General features: G+C 46.5%; 1 protein-coding gene across 6 annotated transcripts in view; it reads left to right on the forward strand.

The window, feature by feature from the left end:
- The window catches only part of ZNF697 (zinc finger protein 697), a 33,779-nt gene extending 14,179 nt beyond the window's left edge, over positions 1–19,600 (forward strand). For 5 of the 6 annotated variants that reach the window (XM_070607724.1, XM_070607725.1, XM_070607728.1 and 2 more), the window contains 2 exons: positions 13,016–13,296; positions 14,715–19,600. In XM_070607724.1, coding sequence (XP_070463825.1) covers positions 13,053–13,296; positions 14,715–16,123 — 1,653 coding nt within the window. In that variant the 5' untranslated portion in view covers positions 13,016–13,052 and the 3' untranslated portion in view covers positions 16,124–19,600. Of the gene's footprint in view, positions 1–7,259; positions 7,485–13,015; positions 13,297–14,714 lie in introns of those variants that run through there. The other variant, XM_070607723.1, reaches the window with a different exon arrangement.
- Positions 19,601–19,947: the final 347 nt, after the last annotated feature.

The following is a 19,947-nucleotide window of genomic DNA, read 5'->3' on the forward strand; positions in this document are numbered from 1 at the left end:
TAAGAGTGTCCACTGCAGTGATAGTGGCAAGGGAAAAAGGAGAGAAGTAAAAGGAAGGATTTAGTAACTGATTTGATTGAAAGAGGGGGGGGGTGTCAAAGTTGACTCCAGGGTTTTATGCCTGATGAGTAAGAACAGAGCAGCATTAACAGAAATGGGCACTTTCAGGAGGAGCTGATTTGTAACAAACATTTGGGAAGAGAACTAATGTTTTTCAGTATGACTAGGGCCAGATAGTTACAAATGGAAATTCATTTAGTCTTTACAACAACCTTTTAAGGTAGCTCGCTTTTTCCCACTGTGTAGATGAAGAAACTAAGGCTCAGAGGTGAATAACTGTTGGAGGAGCATGCAGTGTGTAAGTCGCAAACTTCTACTTGAAGCCAAGTCTGCTGAAGCCTTAACGCGTGCTTTCCCCCCTGTTTCAGCTGCCTCCTGTCCTTTGTCCCATGTGATATGCGGGGCAGCCCTTCAGGACCAGAGGGGCATTAGAGCTCCTCAGTTGTAATGCTTGATGCATCACTAGAAATGTGGACCTAGAGTGCAGGTCAGGGCTTGGGGCAAGAGGTTCAAAGTTGTGAGATCTCTGGACAGAGGAGGTGTTTATTTAAAATTGGAGGAGGGGGCAAAATGGTTGAGGAGAGAGGCAGAAGAAAATGTAAACAAGAACTTTGAAGGTTGACCTGTTTTAGGAGTTAAGAAGAGGAGACAGGGTGGCAAGTGGAGTACAAGGAGGACTAGGACAGTGAGGTATCGCAGGTGCTAAGGAAGGAGAGAATTTCTAAGGAGATCATCTCAGTAGTATTTTCTGCAGTCATTTACTGAATCCTTATTATATACCAAGCACTTTACAGTGTTGATGGTGAGATCAAAGGAGAAGAGACACTGGATTTGGAAGATTGACAATTATAGCAGATATTGATGTGAGCCCAACTCACTAAATGTTAGCAGTTAATACTGTCTGCTGACATGGCTCACACCTGGGAGGCGTGGGGTTCACTGGCAAGATGATGTGTGTGGTGGTGATGTTAGAATGTATCAGGGCTCGCTGACACCTATTCCTCCTTTCCCAGTAGCCTGTAAGGTGCGTTTGGCCAAAAACTAGCACTGCAGAAGGAAATGTAATATAATTTGATAGTTTGTTTTAAGCGTTTCAAAAATGATACTGCAGAAGAAAAAGTCTCCCCTTTTAATGAGAGAATTTCATAGTTTGAGTGGAAAAATGTCCTTAAAGATTCTTCAGGTTGATGCTTCATGGGTTTTCTTTTTTCTCTGTGTCTCTCTCTTTTATGATGACTTTTCTTTCAAATGCTGTACCAAGGGATTGGACTTATTCATTGTTTACCATAACACTCCATTAAGTCTATGCTAATTCGAATGACTGCCTTTTTCTAGCCAACGAGATGTCTGTTTTCTCTGAGAAAAAAAAAAGGAAATAATCCCAAACCTGTTAAATCAAGACCATTTCTGAGGGTCACATGAAGTTAAGTTTGAAGAACATTTTTTAAGTTTTTTTAGAGGAAAAATAATTAAAATCACAATAGAAAAAAAATCAGGAAGAGTCTGGAAGAGAACAAGAGAAATGGGAGGAAAGAAGGTAGCGCCAGTGAGATGCTGTCATTAAAGCCAGAGCACTAAACCCATAAATATGACAGAGCTGATGGGGAGACAGTCCGGTGCAGGGGAGACCGTATTTTAAAGGAATTGGGTCATGTCAAAGGTGGTCCCAATTGTGTCCCCAGCTCACTACCTTTGTGGATTCATACAAGGCATTTATCTTCTCTAGTCCTCATTTTCCTTATCTGTAAAATGAGGAATCGTTTAAAGAAGTGTTCCACACACAAAAAAATTGTGAGAGTCTCTCATCTGTGGATATAGTCTCTACAGTAACATTTAGCTTGTAGATGGCCTACCCCTCCCCCCTGGCGCATCTCTGCACCACCGCCCACACAGAGAATGCAAAGCTATTAAAGCAGAAGCAAAAAGATGTAATAGAAAAGAGGGTGAATCTGAGAAACGGTGTTAGTAGTAATGGGTCATGTTGGATGAACATGGGTGGTGCACTTCTTTACTCACTGGTAAGTGTTAACTGGGGATACTAATATTGCGGAGTTTTGTGTTACTCCCAGAATCCCCTTCTTCACCTGAGTATTTCTGTGTTATGATTTGCAGGCAGGATGACTTGCTAAGATTGAAGATTTGTTAGGAATGAGTTGGTGACTTCGGCCAGATTTTAATTCTTTTTTCTTTGAGAAGAGAAGGATTAACTAACAAAGCATTTTGTGTCCTGTGTAGGTTGGGGCTTGACTAATGTGCTTTGACTCACTGCCCAAGAAAGCAGCTGATGGGAGCCGTAAACTTGGGGTCAAACTTGCATAAATTAGCTACATCCGGGAAAGGCATGTTAGAGGCATGAAGAGCAACTCAGCTCCCTCTTAGTGCACCTGCCACATAAGGCAAGTGATTAGGAAGTGAAAAGCAGGTGAACTGATGATGCTGGGAGGCCCAAATTGCCAGAGTGAATGTTTTAGGCAAGTGCCGTAGGCTATGTTGGGTTGAGTAGAAGGGAGATTGGAACAAAAGTTGAGATGCCAGTGATTTAGGCTTGTGTCTGCCTTTAACTGGTGTATTTATGAGTAATTCACTTAACCTTTCTGGGTCTCTGTTGGCTGACTCATCTGTAAAATAGGGTGCTAGATGAGATCAGCAAACTGGATCAGGCAGGTTGCGTTTGCCAGGTCTTTCATTCTGCTCCATCCTCTATTTGAAATTTACTGAGATTTTCGTCTGTGCTACTGTCAGTATCTTCTCTTCTCCAGCCTGCCAAAAGATCTCATGGCATGTAGTGTTGAAATTGCTCTTATCCCCCTCCCCTAAAACCACTCTGGATGATTTCTGAAATGCTATGATAAGGAATGTAGCATGAGTCCTCTGTAGCGGAGGTTTATAATAGGGTTTTTCTTTGGTTCGTTTTTGTGCCGTGAATCTCTTCAGAGTCCAAGGGAAAGCTCTGGGCCTTCGCATCAGAAGAAAATTTCAACAGACATATCCACATAAGGTTTCAGGCAGTTCTTGGACCGTGAAGGCCCTCAAACTAAGAACCCATGCCCAAGAAAAATACTATTATTCTCTTTATAAGTTTGTATAGTATGGCTGCTCTCTACAGGAAATGCTAGGAACTGGAGGTAAAAGGGGCGTAAGGAACCCAGACAGCTTGAGCCTGATGAATGATTTAGGAACCATGGTGTTCAAGCTGTGAATGAGCCGTGGACACTATTATCTCCCTCTTGAGGCAGATGCATCACTTCCCGGATGAAAGCTGTGTCCTGTGACTGGTTCTGTGCACCATAGACTTACCATGCACCCTTGGCTAAAATGGAAAATATCTGCGAGCTTTTGGTTTCCAGCATAAAGTGGGAGCATGATCCCTTCTAGAGCTGCTCTTGTTGTAATGTGGTGTGAGTAAATTTGGATGGCATCCTCAGAGCTTCTCTGAGAAGGGCACTACCTGAATTTAAAAGTTCTCAGTTTTGACTAGCAAAGTAATTCTGTTCCTGCTAGGGTTCATCTCAAGGAGATCGTATTTTCATAAGTTGTTGGTGTATTATCTTCCTTTTCATCTACATTCACGCTTACATTTTTCACCCCCTTAGAAGATCATTCTGGGGATGACCAATTATCACTGTGCTTAATCTGTTGGACACTCATGTCATTTCATTAGTTTGACTTTCTTGGGGATACAGTTCCTCTGCAAGAGGACCTCCAGGTTGAGTTGTCACGACCTCCAGGAACCCCAGCTGGGTTTGTTTCCCCTTGGTCTTGAGTGTAGAGTTGCTGCACTAATGGTGGACATAAACAAGCACACGCTGTGGCAGCAGCCTTCTTTGGGTTCTTTGGAAATATAAAAGTAGATGAAAGTGGAAACTGGATTCGGATTCTATTTTGGACATAACAGCTATTTCTCTGTTTCATAAAAAGACAAAAATGACTCAAAATCATCAAACTTAAGTTTCTTTAGTCTCTTTACCCCCCTGCCTCTCCCCTCAGTTCTCCCAGGGCTCTATTCAATATTAAGCACTATAATCACTCCTGATTTGGCATACTTTTGTAAAAGCAGGCTAATCCTTTTGTGGAAGTCACTGACATTTGATTATGGTCTGCTCGGAATTTAAATGAATATAATCAACCTTAAATTTCAGGAAAAAATACTTTGTTATGTTTTCCATTTTAAATCTTTTTATTAGTAGGTTTTCTAGCAAATACAGAAGGAGACAGAATAGTGTAATAAAACCACATATACCACCACCCAACTTCAACAGTGATCAATATGTGGCCATCTTTGTTCATCTGTATCCCTGCCCACTCCTCTTTGTCCTGGAATTCCAGACATATAATATCAAACGAAGCAAATTCCAGGCATACCATTTCACCTGTAAATATTTCAATATGTATCTCTTAAAGATACAAGAACTCTTTATAAACTTAATCTCGGGACCAACACGTTAAAAATGAAGTTTGTTAATATCAAATATGTGGTCAGCATTCACAATTCCCCAACTGTCTTGTAATTTATTTTTGAATTGGGATTCAGATAAAGTCTATACATTGAGGCTGGTTGATACATCTCAAGTTTTTTGACTTATAGGTTTCCCTCCTTTCTTTTTTTTCTTCCCATTTTTGTCATTGTTGTGAAGAAACTGGATCATGTCTCTTATAGTTTCCTATGATGTGGCTTTTTTGGATAATCTGTTATTTTTAAGGAAATAAGAGTAAGACAAGAAGGTAATTTTTAAAAAGGTGCTTTTAAGTGTATATAAATGTTTTACTTTATGCTGAAAACAATCTAGCTATGAGTTTAAAATTTAATGAGGCAGGAAAATTGAGGCATCAGGTGACATCTCTACATTTTTATTCTTGCTTTCTCTTTGTTGGAAAACACCTTGGCAGATTATATACAGAGGTGTCACTTACCCACTGCTGAAATGAACTGGGCTGGGACACACCAGCCGTTCTTCATCAACAATGCCAAACAGTTATTTTGGGCCGAGAATTAGAAGAGCAGTTTTTCCTGTTGAATCTTCAGTGGGAAACTAGGGCAACTGAATGTATGCCTCGAACCCTTTGGTCCCAGCACTCCTCTCTCCCTGTTTGCTGTGATGAACATTCTCTTGAGGACTGTTCATTCCAGTGGAAGGGTGATCACAGAATCATCTGGGTTGGAAAAAGACTTCCTGAGGTCACCTGGCCCCATCTGGTAACCTTAACATGGGATTCCAGCATTAACTCTCGCAGAACAAAGCTGTTTGTTAACAGCTCCTATATCCCACATATACCCCATGTGCATTCTAAGTCTGTTTTCCCTTTCATCCTTTAGTGAAATGGATTATTAAATTGCATCTCTTTCTGCAGTGGGGGTGTGTGCCTGCACACACGCATGTGTCTGTGTAGATCTTTAATTAATATTAATTTTGATTCTTCCCTGCCGTCCTCTACAGTGCATACGCCTGAGTCCCCATTCAACTATCTGTATATAGTAATGGTTTTTATGAAAAATAGGATGTTTTATGGGTAAATTTTGGCATATGATGGAATTATTGCAGCTGTTTTTTTAGCTACAGTGTGTGATGGTTAATTTTATGTATCAACTTGGCTGGGCCAGTAGATACAGAGATATTTGGTCAAACATTATTCTAGGTGCTTCTGTGACAGAGGTTTTGGATGAGATTAACATTTAAATTGGTGAACTTTGAGTAAAACAGATTGAACTCCATAATAGGGGTGGGCCACATCCAATCAGTTGAAGGCCTGAATAGAACAAAAAGACTGATTTCTCTGACCAAGGAGGAATTCTCCAGCAGACAGCCTTTGGACTGGACTTGCAGCATCAGCTCTTCTATGCTGGCCCACCCTGCAGATTTTGGACTCACCAGCATCCATAATCACATGAGCCAATTCCTGATAATAACTCTTTTTATATATACACATCCTATAGGTTTTGTTCCTCTGGAAAACCCTGACCAAAAAAAAAAAAAAAAAGGTATATGCCCCAGATTTATCTGGCTGGCTGTTTTTTGTTTTTTGGGCTGGCTGTTTTGGAAGTAGTGTTTTATACTAAAGAGATGGAAAGATCACTGGAGAGGCCATCAGAAAATTGAGATTCTGGCCATAACTCTTCGGGCAAACTGCGTTTTGGTCTCTGACCTGGTCATTTTCCCTCTCTGGGCCTCAGTTTCCTGTCTGTTGAAGGAGTCTGAGCTAAGGGCTTTCCAAGTCCATGATTCCATGAAATACAAACGTTGAGCACTTGAGTCGCTGCTGAGGAGCTATCTGGAGGTGATTCTTCTGAGGACTGGCCAGGTGCTAGATAAGAAAAGAAGCTGAGGATGTTTATAGGTGGTGGTAGTGGTACAATGCCAAACACAGCGGAGAAAAAAATCATGAACAGGATTCTCTGTGCATCAGGTAGAACATTCTAATCAGTTAAATGTAAAATATGGACGAGTAAATGCCTGCATGAAAACCTTTAGCTTTTGTGCCGTCTCATCTGAGGGCAGATAGTCTAACTTTGAGGGCACTTAGAGCCTGTCCCAGCATTGCAATAATACTTATTTTGTGCGGGAGGAGTGGGGTGGTGGGAAGGCTTGGCAGCTGTGACAAGCTGAGGCCCTCTGGCCACACCGAGGGGCCCCAGCCCAAGCAATAGACAGGAAATGCCTGACCCCAAGGACTCTTGTGCTATTCTTGACCATAGAGATTAGAAGGAGTCTCAGACTAGCTCTGGCCGATGGGAGTGTAAATTGATTTTTCCATTGCTTTGGTTTGAGCCTTTCTCTTTCTTCAACTTGGGCTTCCCTCTCCAGGTGAAAAAGCAGTAACCACAAGGAGGAAACCGTATTATTTTAGCTTCTCCTGTCTGGAGAGTGGTCAATACTTGGCTACAGTAATCTTTTGGTTTTCTCTGTCTGAAATTAATGTTCACCTCATGCAGCAGTCTGCCCCTTGGGAGGCTGGCATTTGGGGTTGGACAGTCTGGGTGTGTGACTGGGGGAGTCAATTGCACCCTTTGGATGTGGACACATTCTCCTTGCTCCCTGGAGGTCTCCCCTGCAAATACTGTGAGGTGGATTTCTCTGCCCTTTGGCTTCTGTCTGACCACAGGCTCACCGGTGGGGAGGCAGGACCCTGATGGCCAGATCCCTGAGAGGCTAGTTGACTGTTTACTCAGTTGGTGCTGAAGACTGACAAATGATTAACCCCCTGGAATCCCTGATTAGACCCCAGCTATGGTCATGAGTTCAGCCTTTTGAACCGCAGACTTAAATTGTTTTTCCAGCATTCTACCCAGTCAGGCGTCCCTGCCTGGACTCTGCTATGGAAGGCCTCCCTTGGGAGAGAGTGGTGCGCAGGGGGCGTGGGAAGTGGAGGCAGGACGCCTCGGATGCTGCGGGGCGGCAGGCGGGGTCTCAGCCACCGCCTGTGGCGAGGTAAGGAAGGGAGCTGCCGAGGAGAAGAAGACAGAAAGGAGCTGCAGCCCGGAGGGGACCGAGGGGGAGCCGCTCCTAGCCGGCCGCCTGGCTGCTTCCTTCCCCTGACAGGACAGCCCCGCCACCTGGCTCCGGGCCACCTGGCAGTGGCCGTGGCACAAGACTCCCCGCGCCGCCGGGGGAGGGGTGGGGAGAGGTCTGCCCTGAGCTCCGCCATACTGCCTGCCCCGGGGCTGCGGGGGGACGCGCTCCTCCCCAGGAGCTAGGCGAAGGGGGAAAGGCCGTGGCAAGGAGCCGAGAGACGCTGGGTTGAGTCCTGACTCTATCTGGGAGCTCTTCGCACGGCGCTCAACTTGCTGAGCGTCGGTTTTCCTCCCACGTAAAACAGGGCGGGCGAGCTTCCGTGTTACCTCGGGGAATTACTGGAGTCAGAGGAGACGGTCTGCTCACGGGCAGCCTTGGTCGTGCCAGTGAGACCGCCTCCCAGCAGGGGCCTGTGCCTCCTCACTCCACCCCGATTCTGGCCAGAAGGTGGCATGCCAGTGTGGGGTCCTGTGCAAAATGCCGCGCGGATGGTTTATCTTTTAGGAAGGTTGGGGAGAGGTGTGTGCTCCTCTGCCCCAACCCCTTCTCAGGAAATGAGGTTGAATCCATAAAGTGGTGGGGCTCTTGCTCTTCCAAAGGGATAGGTTTTGCAGGTAGCCCCAGAGGGGGCCATTGGGAGAGCTGCCAATAAACTCAGGTCAAATTCTAATTCTGCTTCTGCTTCTGGCTTCTCTTCCCCTTCCCCCACTTCTCTCCCTCTCTTCTTCCTTCAACATACTTTATCACATTTACTTCCTCTCTGTAGCAGTATCTTCAAACTGATTCGATTATTCGTCTTTCAAATGAGGTTGAGTTTGTCCAGAAGGCACTTGAGCATTTTCCTAGTGACTTTATAGGGTAATAGACATTACTCTTTTTTGAGTTGGGGGGTTTGGGTAGGAGGGAAGGGACATGAAAATATTGCAAGTTCTAAAAACTAGGATTGGAGCAGTCTTGGCAAAGTTGGCTCATGCCACGGTGAAGTGATCTGCATCCAAGAGAAAGGTTTTGTGGTAGTGGCGTGGGTGTTTGGGGAGTTAACACTTGCTGTGGGAGGTGGTAAACAAGCCAGAGCTGAAAATGGCTGATGAAATTGACAGTGGTGCCTCCCTGGATTAACTCTCCTGCTTGACATGTGATGCACTGGAAGAGGACTCAGGCACATTCAAACCCAGCCTCCTCACTGAACGGAAACCCAGAGGGGGCAAATAATTACTCCAAGTCACATTGCGCAGGGTCTGTGGTAGCCCCAAACCAGGCCTCTGCCCCATTACCGCTAGGTCAATGATTAGAACTAGATGCAGAATTAATCTTTGCCTGACTGCTCCCACCATTACCTCTGTTTGTTGTTTTTTTCCCCTTAAACTTCTCTTCCCTCTTACTGTGGGGAGAAGAGCTCCCTTACAGATGGTGTAAGTCAGGGTTGAAGCATGCCCCTCATTCGGCTTTCGACTTACACTTTCTCTGTACAGGATGGGGGTTATCAACGTCTCCAAACCAATCTGGAACTGAACCTTTCTGGCTCACCCCGGCTCCCCTAAGCTGCTAGCCCATTCCTGGTTCCTGTCTCCATATGGTGGGCTGTTCATTAAAAGGCCTTTAGAGACCAGGCCAGTGGAAGCTCTGCTTGTACCTGCCAAAGGCCATTCTCGGTGAATATAGCTGTGAGGAGGTGACCTCCAATTTGAAGGGGGGTGTGTGTATTTTTTAAATTAAGAGGTTGGCATAAGTTCCATAATATTATAGCTACCATTTATTGTGTCTCTCCTATGTGCCAGCTGCTTTTATCAACATTAATCTTACATGGTAGGTGGCAGCATCCTTGTTTTTATGGATGCAGAATATGAGGTTCACCAAGGTTAAGTCGCTTGCACAAGGTAAAGTAGCTGACGAAGAGCAGAGGATATGAACCCAGGTCAGTCTAGCCACAAAGCTATCACAGTGCCCTGCCGCCCACTCGTTATCCAGCCCTGGCCTTGCCTGAGAAAACATGGTGCTTGTTTTTATTTTGAGAATGAGTGGGAAAGGAGTTGGAACAAAATGTGCCTAGATATCTGTGGACTGACACTCCAGTGACACCACAGTGTCTAGCTAGCGGTTCTGAAAATTAAGTCTTCCAGGTTGAGATAATCACAACTCCTGTCCTTCTCTTCCTTTTTGTTGCTTCTAGAATAAGCATAGGTTTCCCTTTAATGTATTTTATCACATTAAAAACAAAGTTGGCTTTTTTGCTGAGAAAAATACAACTTTATGGTAGAAAATACAGATGTGCACAAAAAGGAAAAGTCCTCTCTCCACACAGCACAGCAGCTCTGGTTAAGAATGTGGGCACTTGAGCTAACTGCAGGGGTGTAATCGCTGCCCGCCACTTAGGATTGGTATGACCTTGAACTAGTCGCCTAACCTCTGCCTATTTCCTCCTCTCTGAAGTTGAAAATAATACCCTGCTTCACTGGGTTATTGGTAAGATTAAGTGATGCAAAGCCCCCAGAAGTGGCCAAGAGATGTTTAACAATTTAGCAATCTTCTGGTTTTCCTCTCTGAACCTGTGTATACATGTGTAAATATATATGCTAGTGTGCACATACTAATAAACAAGATGAGATTATTTTTAAACCAGCTAGTTTTCATCTAATAATATATCGTGACTACCTTTCCTTACCTCTAAATAGCCTTCTCTGTTACTCGATAGCTACCCGGAACCCCATGATGTGATGGCTGAATGGAACTGAGTCCATATTGTGGGGCACGCAGATTTCCAGTTTTGCACTAACATAATGCATTTTTAAACAAACTTGAGTAGATGTTGTGCTCTGAATGGTGTCTCTCTAGGTGACAGAAGCGTCCCGCTTTTTTCAGAGCATACCTAATCCTCCTTCTCCTGGTTTGAATAAGGATCTAGACATGTTCTCTTGGGGAGCCCAGAACCTCCTTAATTCTGAGTGGCAGCACTTGTGACTTGCATATGCCAGCCCTAAGTGGGGAGCTCAGACTCTGCCTCTTTCCTCCTCTCCCCTCTTAAATCTAGAAAAACCATGTTTCCTTGTTTGATATCTCTGGTATGAATTATCTCTTGGTTCCCAAGAAATCACCTATCAGAAAGTCCTCTAGTTCTGTTTTTGCTGTGTCTGAGATGCTGTCTTTACAAGGGCTTACAGGTAAAACCCTGGTCTCTGCTTCCGAGAGTGAACCCCTAAACCCCACCCTTCAGTGTGGAGAGCCGCAGACTCTTCTGTACCCTTCTGGGCACCATACCCTGCCATTTTAGTTTTATGAGTTTCTGGTGACACAATTGATTCCTTCACTTAAAGATGTAAAATTCTTCTTGCTGGTCATAGATTGGCAGAAACCATTGATTAGGTACCCCTTCATTCCCCTCCACACCTGCACTGCTTTTAGCCACTAGTAAACCAGTAGGTACATGTTTGAAAACTCTACTCTTACCTCTCCATCCCCCACCTTCAGGGTGTATTACATATGAAGACTCGAGGGATGTACTTGTCCACAGAGTCTGAGCTGCAGGAGGCAAGAGTGATGGGTAGAAGGGACTTGAGGTCAATAATCCCTTGTGGGATAGAGCTCTTAAAAGGTTTATGGCTTTAAGGGGATTTTTCTCCTTCAGCCTAATCCTGTTTGAAACCTAGCAAACAGTATACACGCTAAAGGAACTTAGCTGCATTCCAGGACACTATTGAGTGACCAGCCTCAGACACAGCCGTTTTCCTATGACGTTTAAGGGACAGGCTTGATTTTTCACTCTAATCTAGGGAGTACATCATCATCTCGGAGAAAGGATATGATATGCCGCTTAGGCTGGTTAGTCTGCCAAAATTACAGAGGGGCTGGCATGTCTTTGAGGTGTGCTGGAATGGCATCAGGACTTAAAAAGAGAAATAATGTATGTATTCCACATTAAAAAGAGAAATAATATGTCTTCCCCGTTTGTAAAACTCAGAGTATCAGTTCCTCTCCACTGTATTTTTCAAAGTGCTTTTTAATGTTTCCTTGTGACACCCTCCCTGTGAGACAGGTTATGTAGCATTATCCTCCTTGCACTGATGAGGACTCTGAAACAATGAGAGGTTAATTGACTTGCCCTGGGCTCTAGAGAAAGGCTGGCCTGGCCAGCAGGAATGGCTGTTGCCTGTAACTCCTGCTTTCCACCCCGAAGTCTCTGCAGAGCCAGGGCTGCCCCAGGGCTGCCCCCGGGGAAGTCCTCTCTACAGAGGCAGGAAAAACTCCCAGCCAAGGAAGGGGCATCTTGCTCAGACATATTCTTGCAAGTCCTGTTCGGGGCTTCAGAGGCAGAGAGAGAGCTGGACACTTCAAAGTCTTGGTCCAAGATCCTTGACCTATAAACTGCTTTGCTGCCTTGAGCTAAAGCTGTAGGAGTGATGGATGGCAGAAGTAAATTATTTTTGGCTCCATTGCTCAGTCTTGGCAGGGGCCCCTTTAAATTTGAAATGTAAACTTGATATCTACAAAAGGTTTAGGATTCTGATGTCATTTTCTCCCTACAATTCACATCTTGGCCTGTTCTTTAGAGGGGTTACCGATTATGCCAGGGGTATGTTCCTGTTAAGTGCTTTCTACGATTCAAGGCTATAATAAGGCAAAATATGTAAGAAGGCTGTAGAGACGGTTTCTAATATAGAGGGTCCCTACATCTCCTCCACCCAGCCTCAGCTGCCCTCCGAAAGCTTGAATTATCCTGACTCACTGCTCACAGGAAAGCAGCAGACCCTCACCACAAAGCCACGTTGGTGCTGCTGCTGGTGACACGGTCTTAGTAAGAAGTCAGTATACTGATGCTTCTCTTATTCTTGTGTCTTCAATCTCCTTTTCTTCTCTTTAGAGGCCCACTCATAATTAGCTAAAATCTGCACAAGATTGCTGTGGGCTCGAGGAGAGCAAGCTTTTTCCTCCCACACCTACTCCCCAGCTTTATTGAGGTATAAATGACAAATAAAAATTGTATACATTTAGCGGAGAGCAAGCTTTAATAAGAGTGAGGAACACATGGAACTCTGAGGTAGTACAATTGGTTTATCCCCTCTTTACTGCTTACAAGTTAGCCACAGGCCAGCAGGGCCTTCTTTTTGAGCTTTAAGTTTTCTTAGCTGTAAAATGGGAATACCATTGTTACCCCACTGATAAAGCTGGAAAGCCATGTTAACAGAATAACGCACTTCATAGATGGAAGTGGATCAAACTGTAGGCCAGTGAGAGTTGTTGGCATGTAGCCTTAGAATGAATTGCCACTGTTTCTCCACCACCCAGACCAACCTCCTTTGCGCTCAGTCTATTTTACCTTAAAATGTGAGGTGGAGCAGAGATTTGCCATCTGGGGCTTGGAATGCTGTACATTTTATTGGATTGTGCCACTTATTTTCATGGAAATCAAAGCCAGACTGATGTGACCTTTATCTGTGTTTTGTCTGGAGCAGGCATCCCTGGTCACCTCCCTTGTCGTGTTCTTCCCGGATGGAACAAGAAGACAAACAGGGCTTGTGTGAAGCCCAGGACTCAGCAGACACAGGGATGGGCTCCGATTTTGAGAACTTGGAAGACAGGGAAGAGGACCCAGAAGAAAGCGGAACAGGCTCTAATCCACAGGACGCAGACAAGAGAGAAGGCCACCCAGAGCAGGAGATGGCCTCCAGCCCAGAAGATGAAGCTCTAAGAGAGGACTCAGAGGAGAGGGAACTAGTGTCTGACATCTGCACAGGTGAGGAGAGAGCTGGAATTTCCATGGATGTTGCCCCACTCACATTTATTTCTAGCTCCTGTAGAGTTATAACCAGAGGGCAGGATTCTTGGTGAGGGAGCTCTGTAGAGGAGACTTTTAAGCAGACTGCATACCACCTTAAGCCTGAGGAACATCCTTTCCTTCGGTCCAGTCTGAGGTGGGCTTGGCTGGTAAACATGGGTGAAGAGGGTAACTCACTGGCACAGCACTTTACAGTATACAGAATAGCGCTATAAATGAACACTTGTAACAACACAGGAGGGAGCACAGGTAATATCAGAACCTGCCTCATCCGGGTATTGGGCGAGTTAGATGAGTTGCTGTACATAAAGGCTGACTTAGCGTAGTGCTGAGCAGACAAGGTATCCAGATGTTTCCCGGTACAGTCAGCATCTCCCTTTGAGGATAAGGAAACTCAGTAGTCAGTGACTTGCCCAGGTTCATGTGGCTAATACCAAGAGTGCCCAAGGCCTCCACTAAAACCCTTGCTATTCCTGACCTGGAAAGAGTAAATGCTTGGCCTCCATCCACCTTCAGACATTTGTTGCTTTATCCTTCTCTGCACATGCCTTGGGGACAGAAATGAGCTGAAATACTTTATGGCCAGGACTGTGAGGTTACGTTCCTTCCCATGTGACACATCTGACTCCCTGCTGCCCTCCCCTGCAGTGCACACAAGCACGTGGTCTTTCTTATCTCAGTAACTCTCTAGAGTGCCCTCTGCTTGGGGATAAGCAGCCAGAGACAGGCAGGTGTGTGTTCTGGATCAGCCTCTAAGCTGGGCCGGCTTCCTCTTTTTCCCTACACAGCGCTACCCCTACCCCCCTTACACAGTAAAGCCCCTAAGTTGGGGTGTGTTTCGTTTGTTGTTCCACCTTAAGCTGTTCCAGACTGACCAATCACATTAGTGTAGGGCCTGGTTAGGCCAGGTGGTCTTTTCTTGTGTTTGGCTGGAGTGGACTTGTCTTTTGAGGCCAGGGCCCTGAAAGGCATTGGTAGCTCTGAGAGTGAGCAAATGTCTTCCGAGATCCCACGGAGTCCCACCTGGCCCAGACTTAACCGTCTGATGCAGGGGGTCTTCAGATGGCTCTGCTGAGCGGAGCCTCAGGTACCGTGGGTGGGGCCTAGGCCCAGAGACAGGTGCCCGAAGAACTGGAGTGTTAAGGGGCAGGTGAGTGAGCTTTCCGCAGGTTTTGGAGCGCGGAGCACGCTGATCCTCAGGTTTTCCCGGGGAAGCACCAGGTGGGAAGGAATCGTGGGGACCTTGGAAAGAGATTGAGAGCACCAGACAGCAGAGATTACTCCGTGGCCCACGCTCTTACTGAGACTGGCTTCTCCTGGGTTGACCTTGTGAGCGTCAAATATAGTCACCCCCACTGCCGCCTTTTCTGTTGCAGACGGGCTGCTGAGTGAGGAAGAAGGGGCTCTCCCCGAGGAAGAGGATGACCAACCTGGCGTAGCTGAGATGGCGATGTTCCCAGGACTGTCCGAGTCCGACAGCATATCCCGGAGCCCCCCTGAAGAGAAGGAGGAGAGTGCTGGGGAGAACCGGCTAGAGGAGGAAGCAGCGCAGCCGTCCCCTGCCGTGCTTCCTTGGAGGCGGCATCTGTCTCTGGGCACTCGGCACCGGGGCGACAAGCCCGCGCACCGCCGCTTTCGCCGGCTGCACCACCCCATGGCCGTGGACCTCGGGGAGCTCGACAGCCTGATGGCCAGCATCATGGACGCGCCCACCATCTGCCCCGACTGCGGGGAGAGCTTCAGCCCGGGCGCCGCCTTCCTGCAGCACCAGCGCATTCACTGTCTGGCGGAGGCGGCCGCCGCGGCCAGCCTGGAGCCCTTTGGGTTCGCGGGCGACTGCGGCGCGGTGGTGGGCATGATGGGCGTGGGCGTGGCGGGGGGCTTCGGGGCGGGGCCTGCGCTGGCCCGGCCCCCGCGCGAGAAGCCCTTCCGCTGCGGGGAGTGCGGCAAGGGCTTCAGCCGCAACACCTACCTGACCAACCACCTGCGCCTGCACACGGGCGAGCGGCCCAACCTGTGCGCCGACTGCGGCAAGAGCTTCAGCTGGCGCGCCGACCTGCTCAAGCACCGGCGCCTGCACACGGGCGAGAAGCCCTACCCGTGCCCCGAGTGCGGCGAGGCCTTCAGCCTCAGCTCGCACCTGCTGAGCCACCGGCGCGCGCACGCGGCGGCCAGCGGCGCGGGAGCGGCGGCGCTGCGGCCCTTCGCCTGCGGCGAGTGCGGCAAGGGCTTCGTGCGCCGCTCGCACCTGGCTAACCACCAGCGCATCCACACCGGCGAGAAGCCGCACGGCTGCGGCGAGTGCGGCAAGCGCTTCAGCTGGCGCTCGGACCTGGTGAAGCACCAGCGGGTGCACACGGGCGAGAAGCCCTACATGTGCTCCGAGTGCGGCGAGACCTTCAGTGTCAGCTCGCACCTCTTCACGCACAAGCGCACGCACTCGGGCGAGCGGCCCTACGTGTGCCGCGAGTGCGGCAAGGGCTTCGGGCGCAACTCGCACCTCGTGAACCACTTGCGGGTGCACACGGGCGAGAAGCCCTTCCGCTGCGGCCAGTGCGAGAAGCGCTTCAGCGACTTCTCCACGCTCACGCAGCACCAGCGCACGCACACGGGCGAGAAGCCCTACACATGCATCGAGTGTGGCAAAAGCTTCATCCAGAGCTCGCACCTCATCCGCCACCGCCGCATCCACACCGGCAACAAGCCGCACAAATGCGCCGGCTGTGGCAAGGGCTTCCGCTACAAGACGCACCTCGCGCAGCACCAGAAGCTGCACCTGTGCTAGGGCTGGGCCCGAGGGTTCTGCCCTCTTGGGAGCATGTGGGGAGTAGATGTCTTGGGGACAAACTATGGAGACGGGGAATGGGCGGGAGGGACAATCTGAGAGTGATTGGGGAGCCTTTTGGTGGTAGGGGGTCTTGAAGGGGAGGGTTGAGTCGGAGGAGTTGGGGTGCTGTATTTCGCCTGCCGCCTCCTCAATGAAAAAACATTTGGGAGATGTGCTTGAGCGTGGTGAGTTCTTCAAATACACGGCAGAGGGGTGAGGGGCATGGAGGAGCAGACACTTTGAGGACCTTGAGGAAGGGGCTTTAGTGGGGAGGGTAGGGGACAAGATGTCAGGCAATAGAGTAGGTTGGGCTGCGATGGCCTGTGGGAATCAGAGGAGAGGTGTGGCTGGAGTAAGGGTTATGGGGTAAGATAAAAAGTCGGTATGAATACTTTTATCCTGGTCCCACCAGGTGTTAAGCCACTGTTAGCTCTATCCCCCCCACATCGGCTATAGTCCTGCTAAAGTAAGGGAACCTTGTCAATCCGATAGGAGAGGACATTTTGTATACTCTTCCCTTCTTTTCTCTGAGCCATAGATAGCTACTATTTTGAGGCATCCAGGGGAGACTGGGCAGAAGAGCGACACCCCCTCATTTCTAGGGCATTTCTAAACTTCTGAAGTTTAGAAGTTCATTCATAACTGCTTCTCAGATCTCCTGGGAAATCCTCGTCCTACTCATGGTCTTTTGCTACTTTCTATAAAACACTCTAGCTTCGGGCTGGGTCAAGGTGGTCTCTGTGGATGACCATCCCCCTGCCCCCGGTGTCAGGTGTGTGTGCCAGGCCCCGTATTTCTTTCAGGTCTCCCTTGTGATCTTTTAAGTGCAGGGAAATGGGACAGTCCCAGCTGTGTGTGGCTTTCCCTTTCCCAGGTCAGCTTGATGTTTGTTTCAAATGAACCTGACACCATGAGCAGTTGCCCCAGTGACCCGCTGCAAAAGTCTGCTAGCTCGGTGTTTCACTGGCCTTATGTGAAAATCCAGGAAAGCAAATGTTGACACGTTGGGGTGCAAAGCTCCTTTGTCTCATTTGCCTTCACTGCAGATCTGTGTACCCCTCCCCCTCTGTAGTAATGGACGAGATAATTGAACTCTCACCTCCACCCATATCCAGATGGGCTCCAGTCTGAGTAGAATTTCTTTTTCTCATATAGGGAGTCACAGTAGAAAGCTCAAGGCTTACACAAGGAAGGTACAAGCAAGGAGAGGTGTAAATGCAAAATTGCCAAATAGCACAAGCAATGAATGTTTTCTGGTGGTTATATAAATGCCAAAATAGCACTTTTATATTTGCAAAGTGCTTTATGCTTTTTAATGATTGTTAGTTGTTTCTCACATCTTTGTGAGGTGGATCAGTATTATGAACCCTGTCTTAGGGGAGGCCTGGGGACAGGGGTGTGGCAGGCTGTTCTGAAGAGAGGTGATGACGGTGTGGAGCGGTGTGGTCTGACCTTTTGTGCTCTCCAGCTCAGCTGCTAGGAAGATTTACCTGTTATGATTTATATAGTAAAATAAGGACACTGAAAATTTTTATGCTTGATGGAAAACTTAAGGCTAGTCTAGAAGGGCCAAAGATGTCCTTGTTGACAAAGCTGGTCTTTGTCATGTAATTAGAGTGTCCTGAATATGTTCCATTTCTCGTAGGGGGCTGTAGTTAGATGACTCTTGTATAGATTTCAGTTACTTGTGCTGAAAATCCCTTCTGTAGGTTAGCCTTTAGAAGTTAGAGTTGTGGAAAGCAGTACTATTTTCTTCACTAGCGTTTGTTTTCCTGTACTTTCCATGGAAGCATCTTCACAAGCTGTTGGACACACTTGAAGGAAAAAAAAAAACTACAAGCTTGTTTTTACAGTTTTAGCAAACTTTCTGTGGATGCTGGTAATTTATACTTGATCACTTAGTTGTATTCTAGCAAATAACCTCTTTGGGGACTGTAGGAAAGCATGTTTTTGTTGTTATAAAAACACTTTTGAAAAAAATCCTGAGAATTTGGGGCTTATATAATGCCTGTTGATCTTGCCCTCTTAATCAGTTATTGTTACTCACAAATCAAATAGGTTTTCAAAATATGGATAGTTGGGGAAGACACTAATTCTTTTTTATTTTCATTTAGTCGAGAGTAATTCGAGCAAGGCAAGTGTCCATTATTTATTCTGACTCTTGTAGTCTGAATACCAAGTGTATAAGACTCACCTGGAAATAATATAGCCAATTTGTAGGTAATCTTATTCCTTTGTGGTTTTTTAAACGCACATCTACCTCTTCCAGCTGTTTTAAGTTTTCTCAAGTCTGTGCCTATGAAATCTCATCCAACTTTTGATTATTCATGGGTTGATTATCCACTTTATGAGTTATTTGGCTTTTTGCTGCCATTATACTATTGCACAGTCTTGTCTGCATCAAACATTGCCTATCAGCAGCTTTTGAGAAAGAGTTCAACGGGTAGAGGAGATTGAAGCTAATGTACGATAATTTACTGGCAGTGGAACTCTGGATTTCATTGACCTCTCTCGTTCTTTCTATGACTATAGATAAGAGAGTCAGCTAGTACTTAAGTATCCCTTCTCTGAGCAAATCCTTTAGCAGAAAAAAACAGTCGAACCACCAACACCCAACTCTCATGGTGCATTTAAAATGTGATTCCACTTTTCTTAGAATTCTTCAGGGAACATACCTGCATTAAGTGAGGTGAAATGCATTCAGGAGGTCATTTCTCGTGTCTGGTTTTAGAATAATAGTATTTCTTCAGCAAATCCTGTGAACTGTGGTTCACCCTTGAAAATGTTAATCTGAAGACTCCTTCTACCAGCTTATTAATGATGGTGGAGGCAAGTGTATCATTTGTTTCGTAGGGAGTTTGGTCAAGTTCAGGCTGCCCTTTACTGAGCAAAACCTGGAGCAGCTTGACTAGATTAAATCTTGAGCTCTGAGTTGGAAGGAGAAGATGAGAAGTTAACCCCTTGAGCCATGTGGTCTCTTCAAGATCAAGAGGCTGTACATACGTGAAAAAGTACAAATTAAGAACGTGTGTTCATAGACAATCTGAACTGTGTCTCTGAAGTTTGTGCACATTTTCCTTCTCTGTAATGTTATTTTACAGCTATTTGTTAAAATAGTGAATAATTTAATGATCCTAAAAGTAACAGGTCTTGTGTGAGTGTGTGATTGTGTATGTGAGAATTGCCTTATTTTCAGGTGGTTTTATTTAATGATGGTTCCTTGGACAGCATTCTGCTGTTCAGCAACCAATATGGAATATTTGTCATTAAATCCATATCCGTCTTTTACCATGTCATTCTTTCTTCTTTATTTGTCACCCATTAAATGTCATTCAGTTCAATCTATGGAAGAAATGTTCTGGTAGAAAGGGATCAGCAAACTACCAAATCCAGACTGCGTCTTTTTGTAAATAAAATTTTATTGGAATACAGTCATACCAGTACAGCCGTGCTTACGTTTTGTCTATGGCTGCTTTCACACTGCAACGGCAAGGTTGAGTGACAGGGGCAACATGGCCCATCCTAAGATATTTACTGTCTGGATCTTTACAGAAAAAGTTTGCTAACTTCTGTTAGAACGTTCAGTTGGATCCTAGATCATCCAGGAACTGGCTAATGTCCAAACCGTCTGCCCATGTTGACCAGTAATTCAGCACAGCACTTTGCACTAATGTGGTTTGAGGTGTTGGGAATGTGTTACTGTTATACCATTGGTATTAATTTCCAAAGATCTGTGTCTTTGTTCCTTGCAAGAATCAATCTGTGGGGAAGTTTGGCTGTGG

The sequence above is a fragment of the Equus przewalskii genome, unplaced genomic scaffold, assembly GCF_037783145.1.
Source record: "Equus przewalskii isolate Varuska unplaced genomic scaffold, EquPr2 ChrUn-13, whole genome shotgun sequence".
Taxonomy (NCBI): Eukaryota; Metazoa; Chordata; class Mammalia; order Perissodactyla; family Equidae; genus Equus; species Equus przewalskii.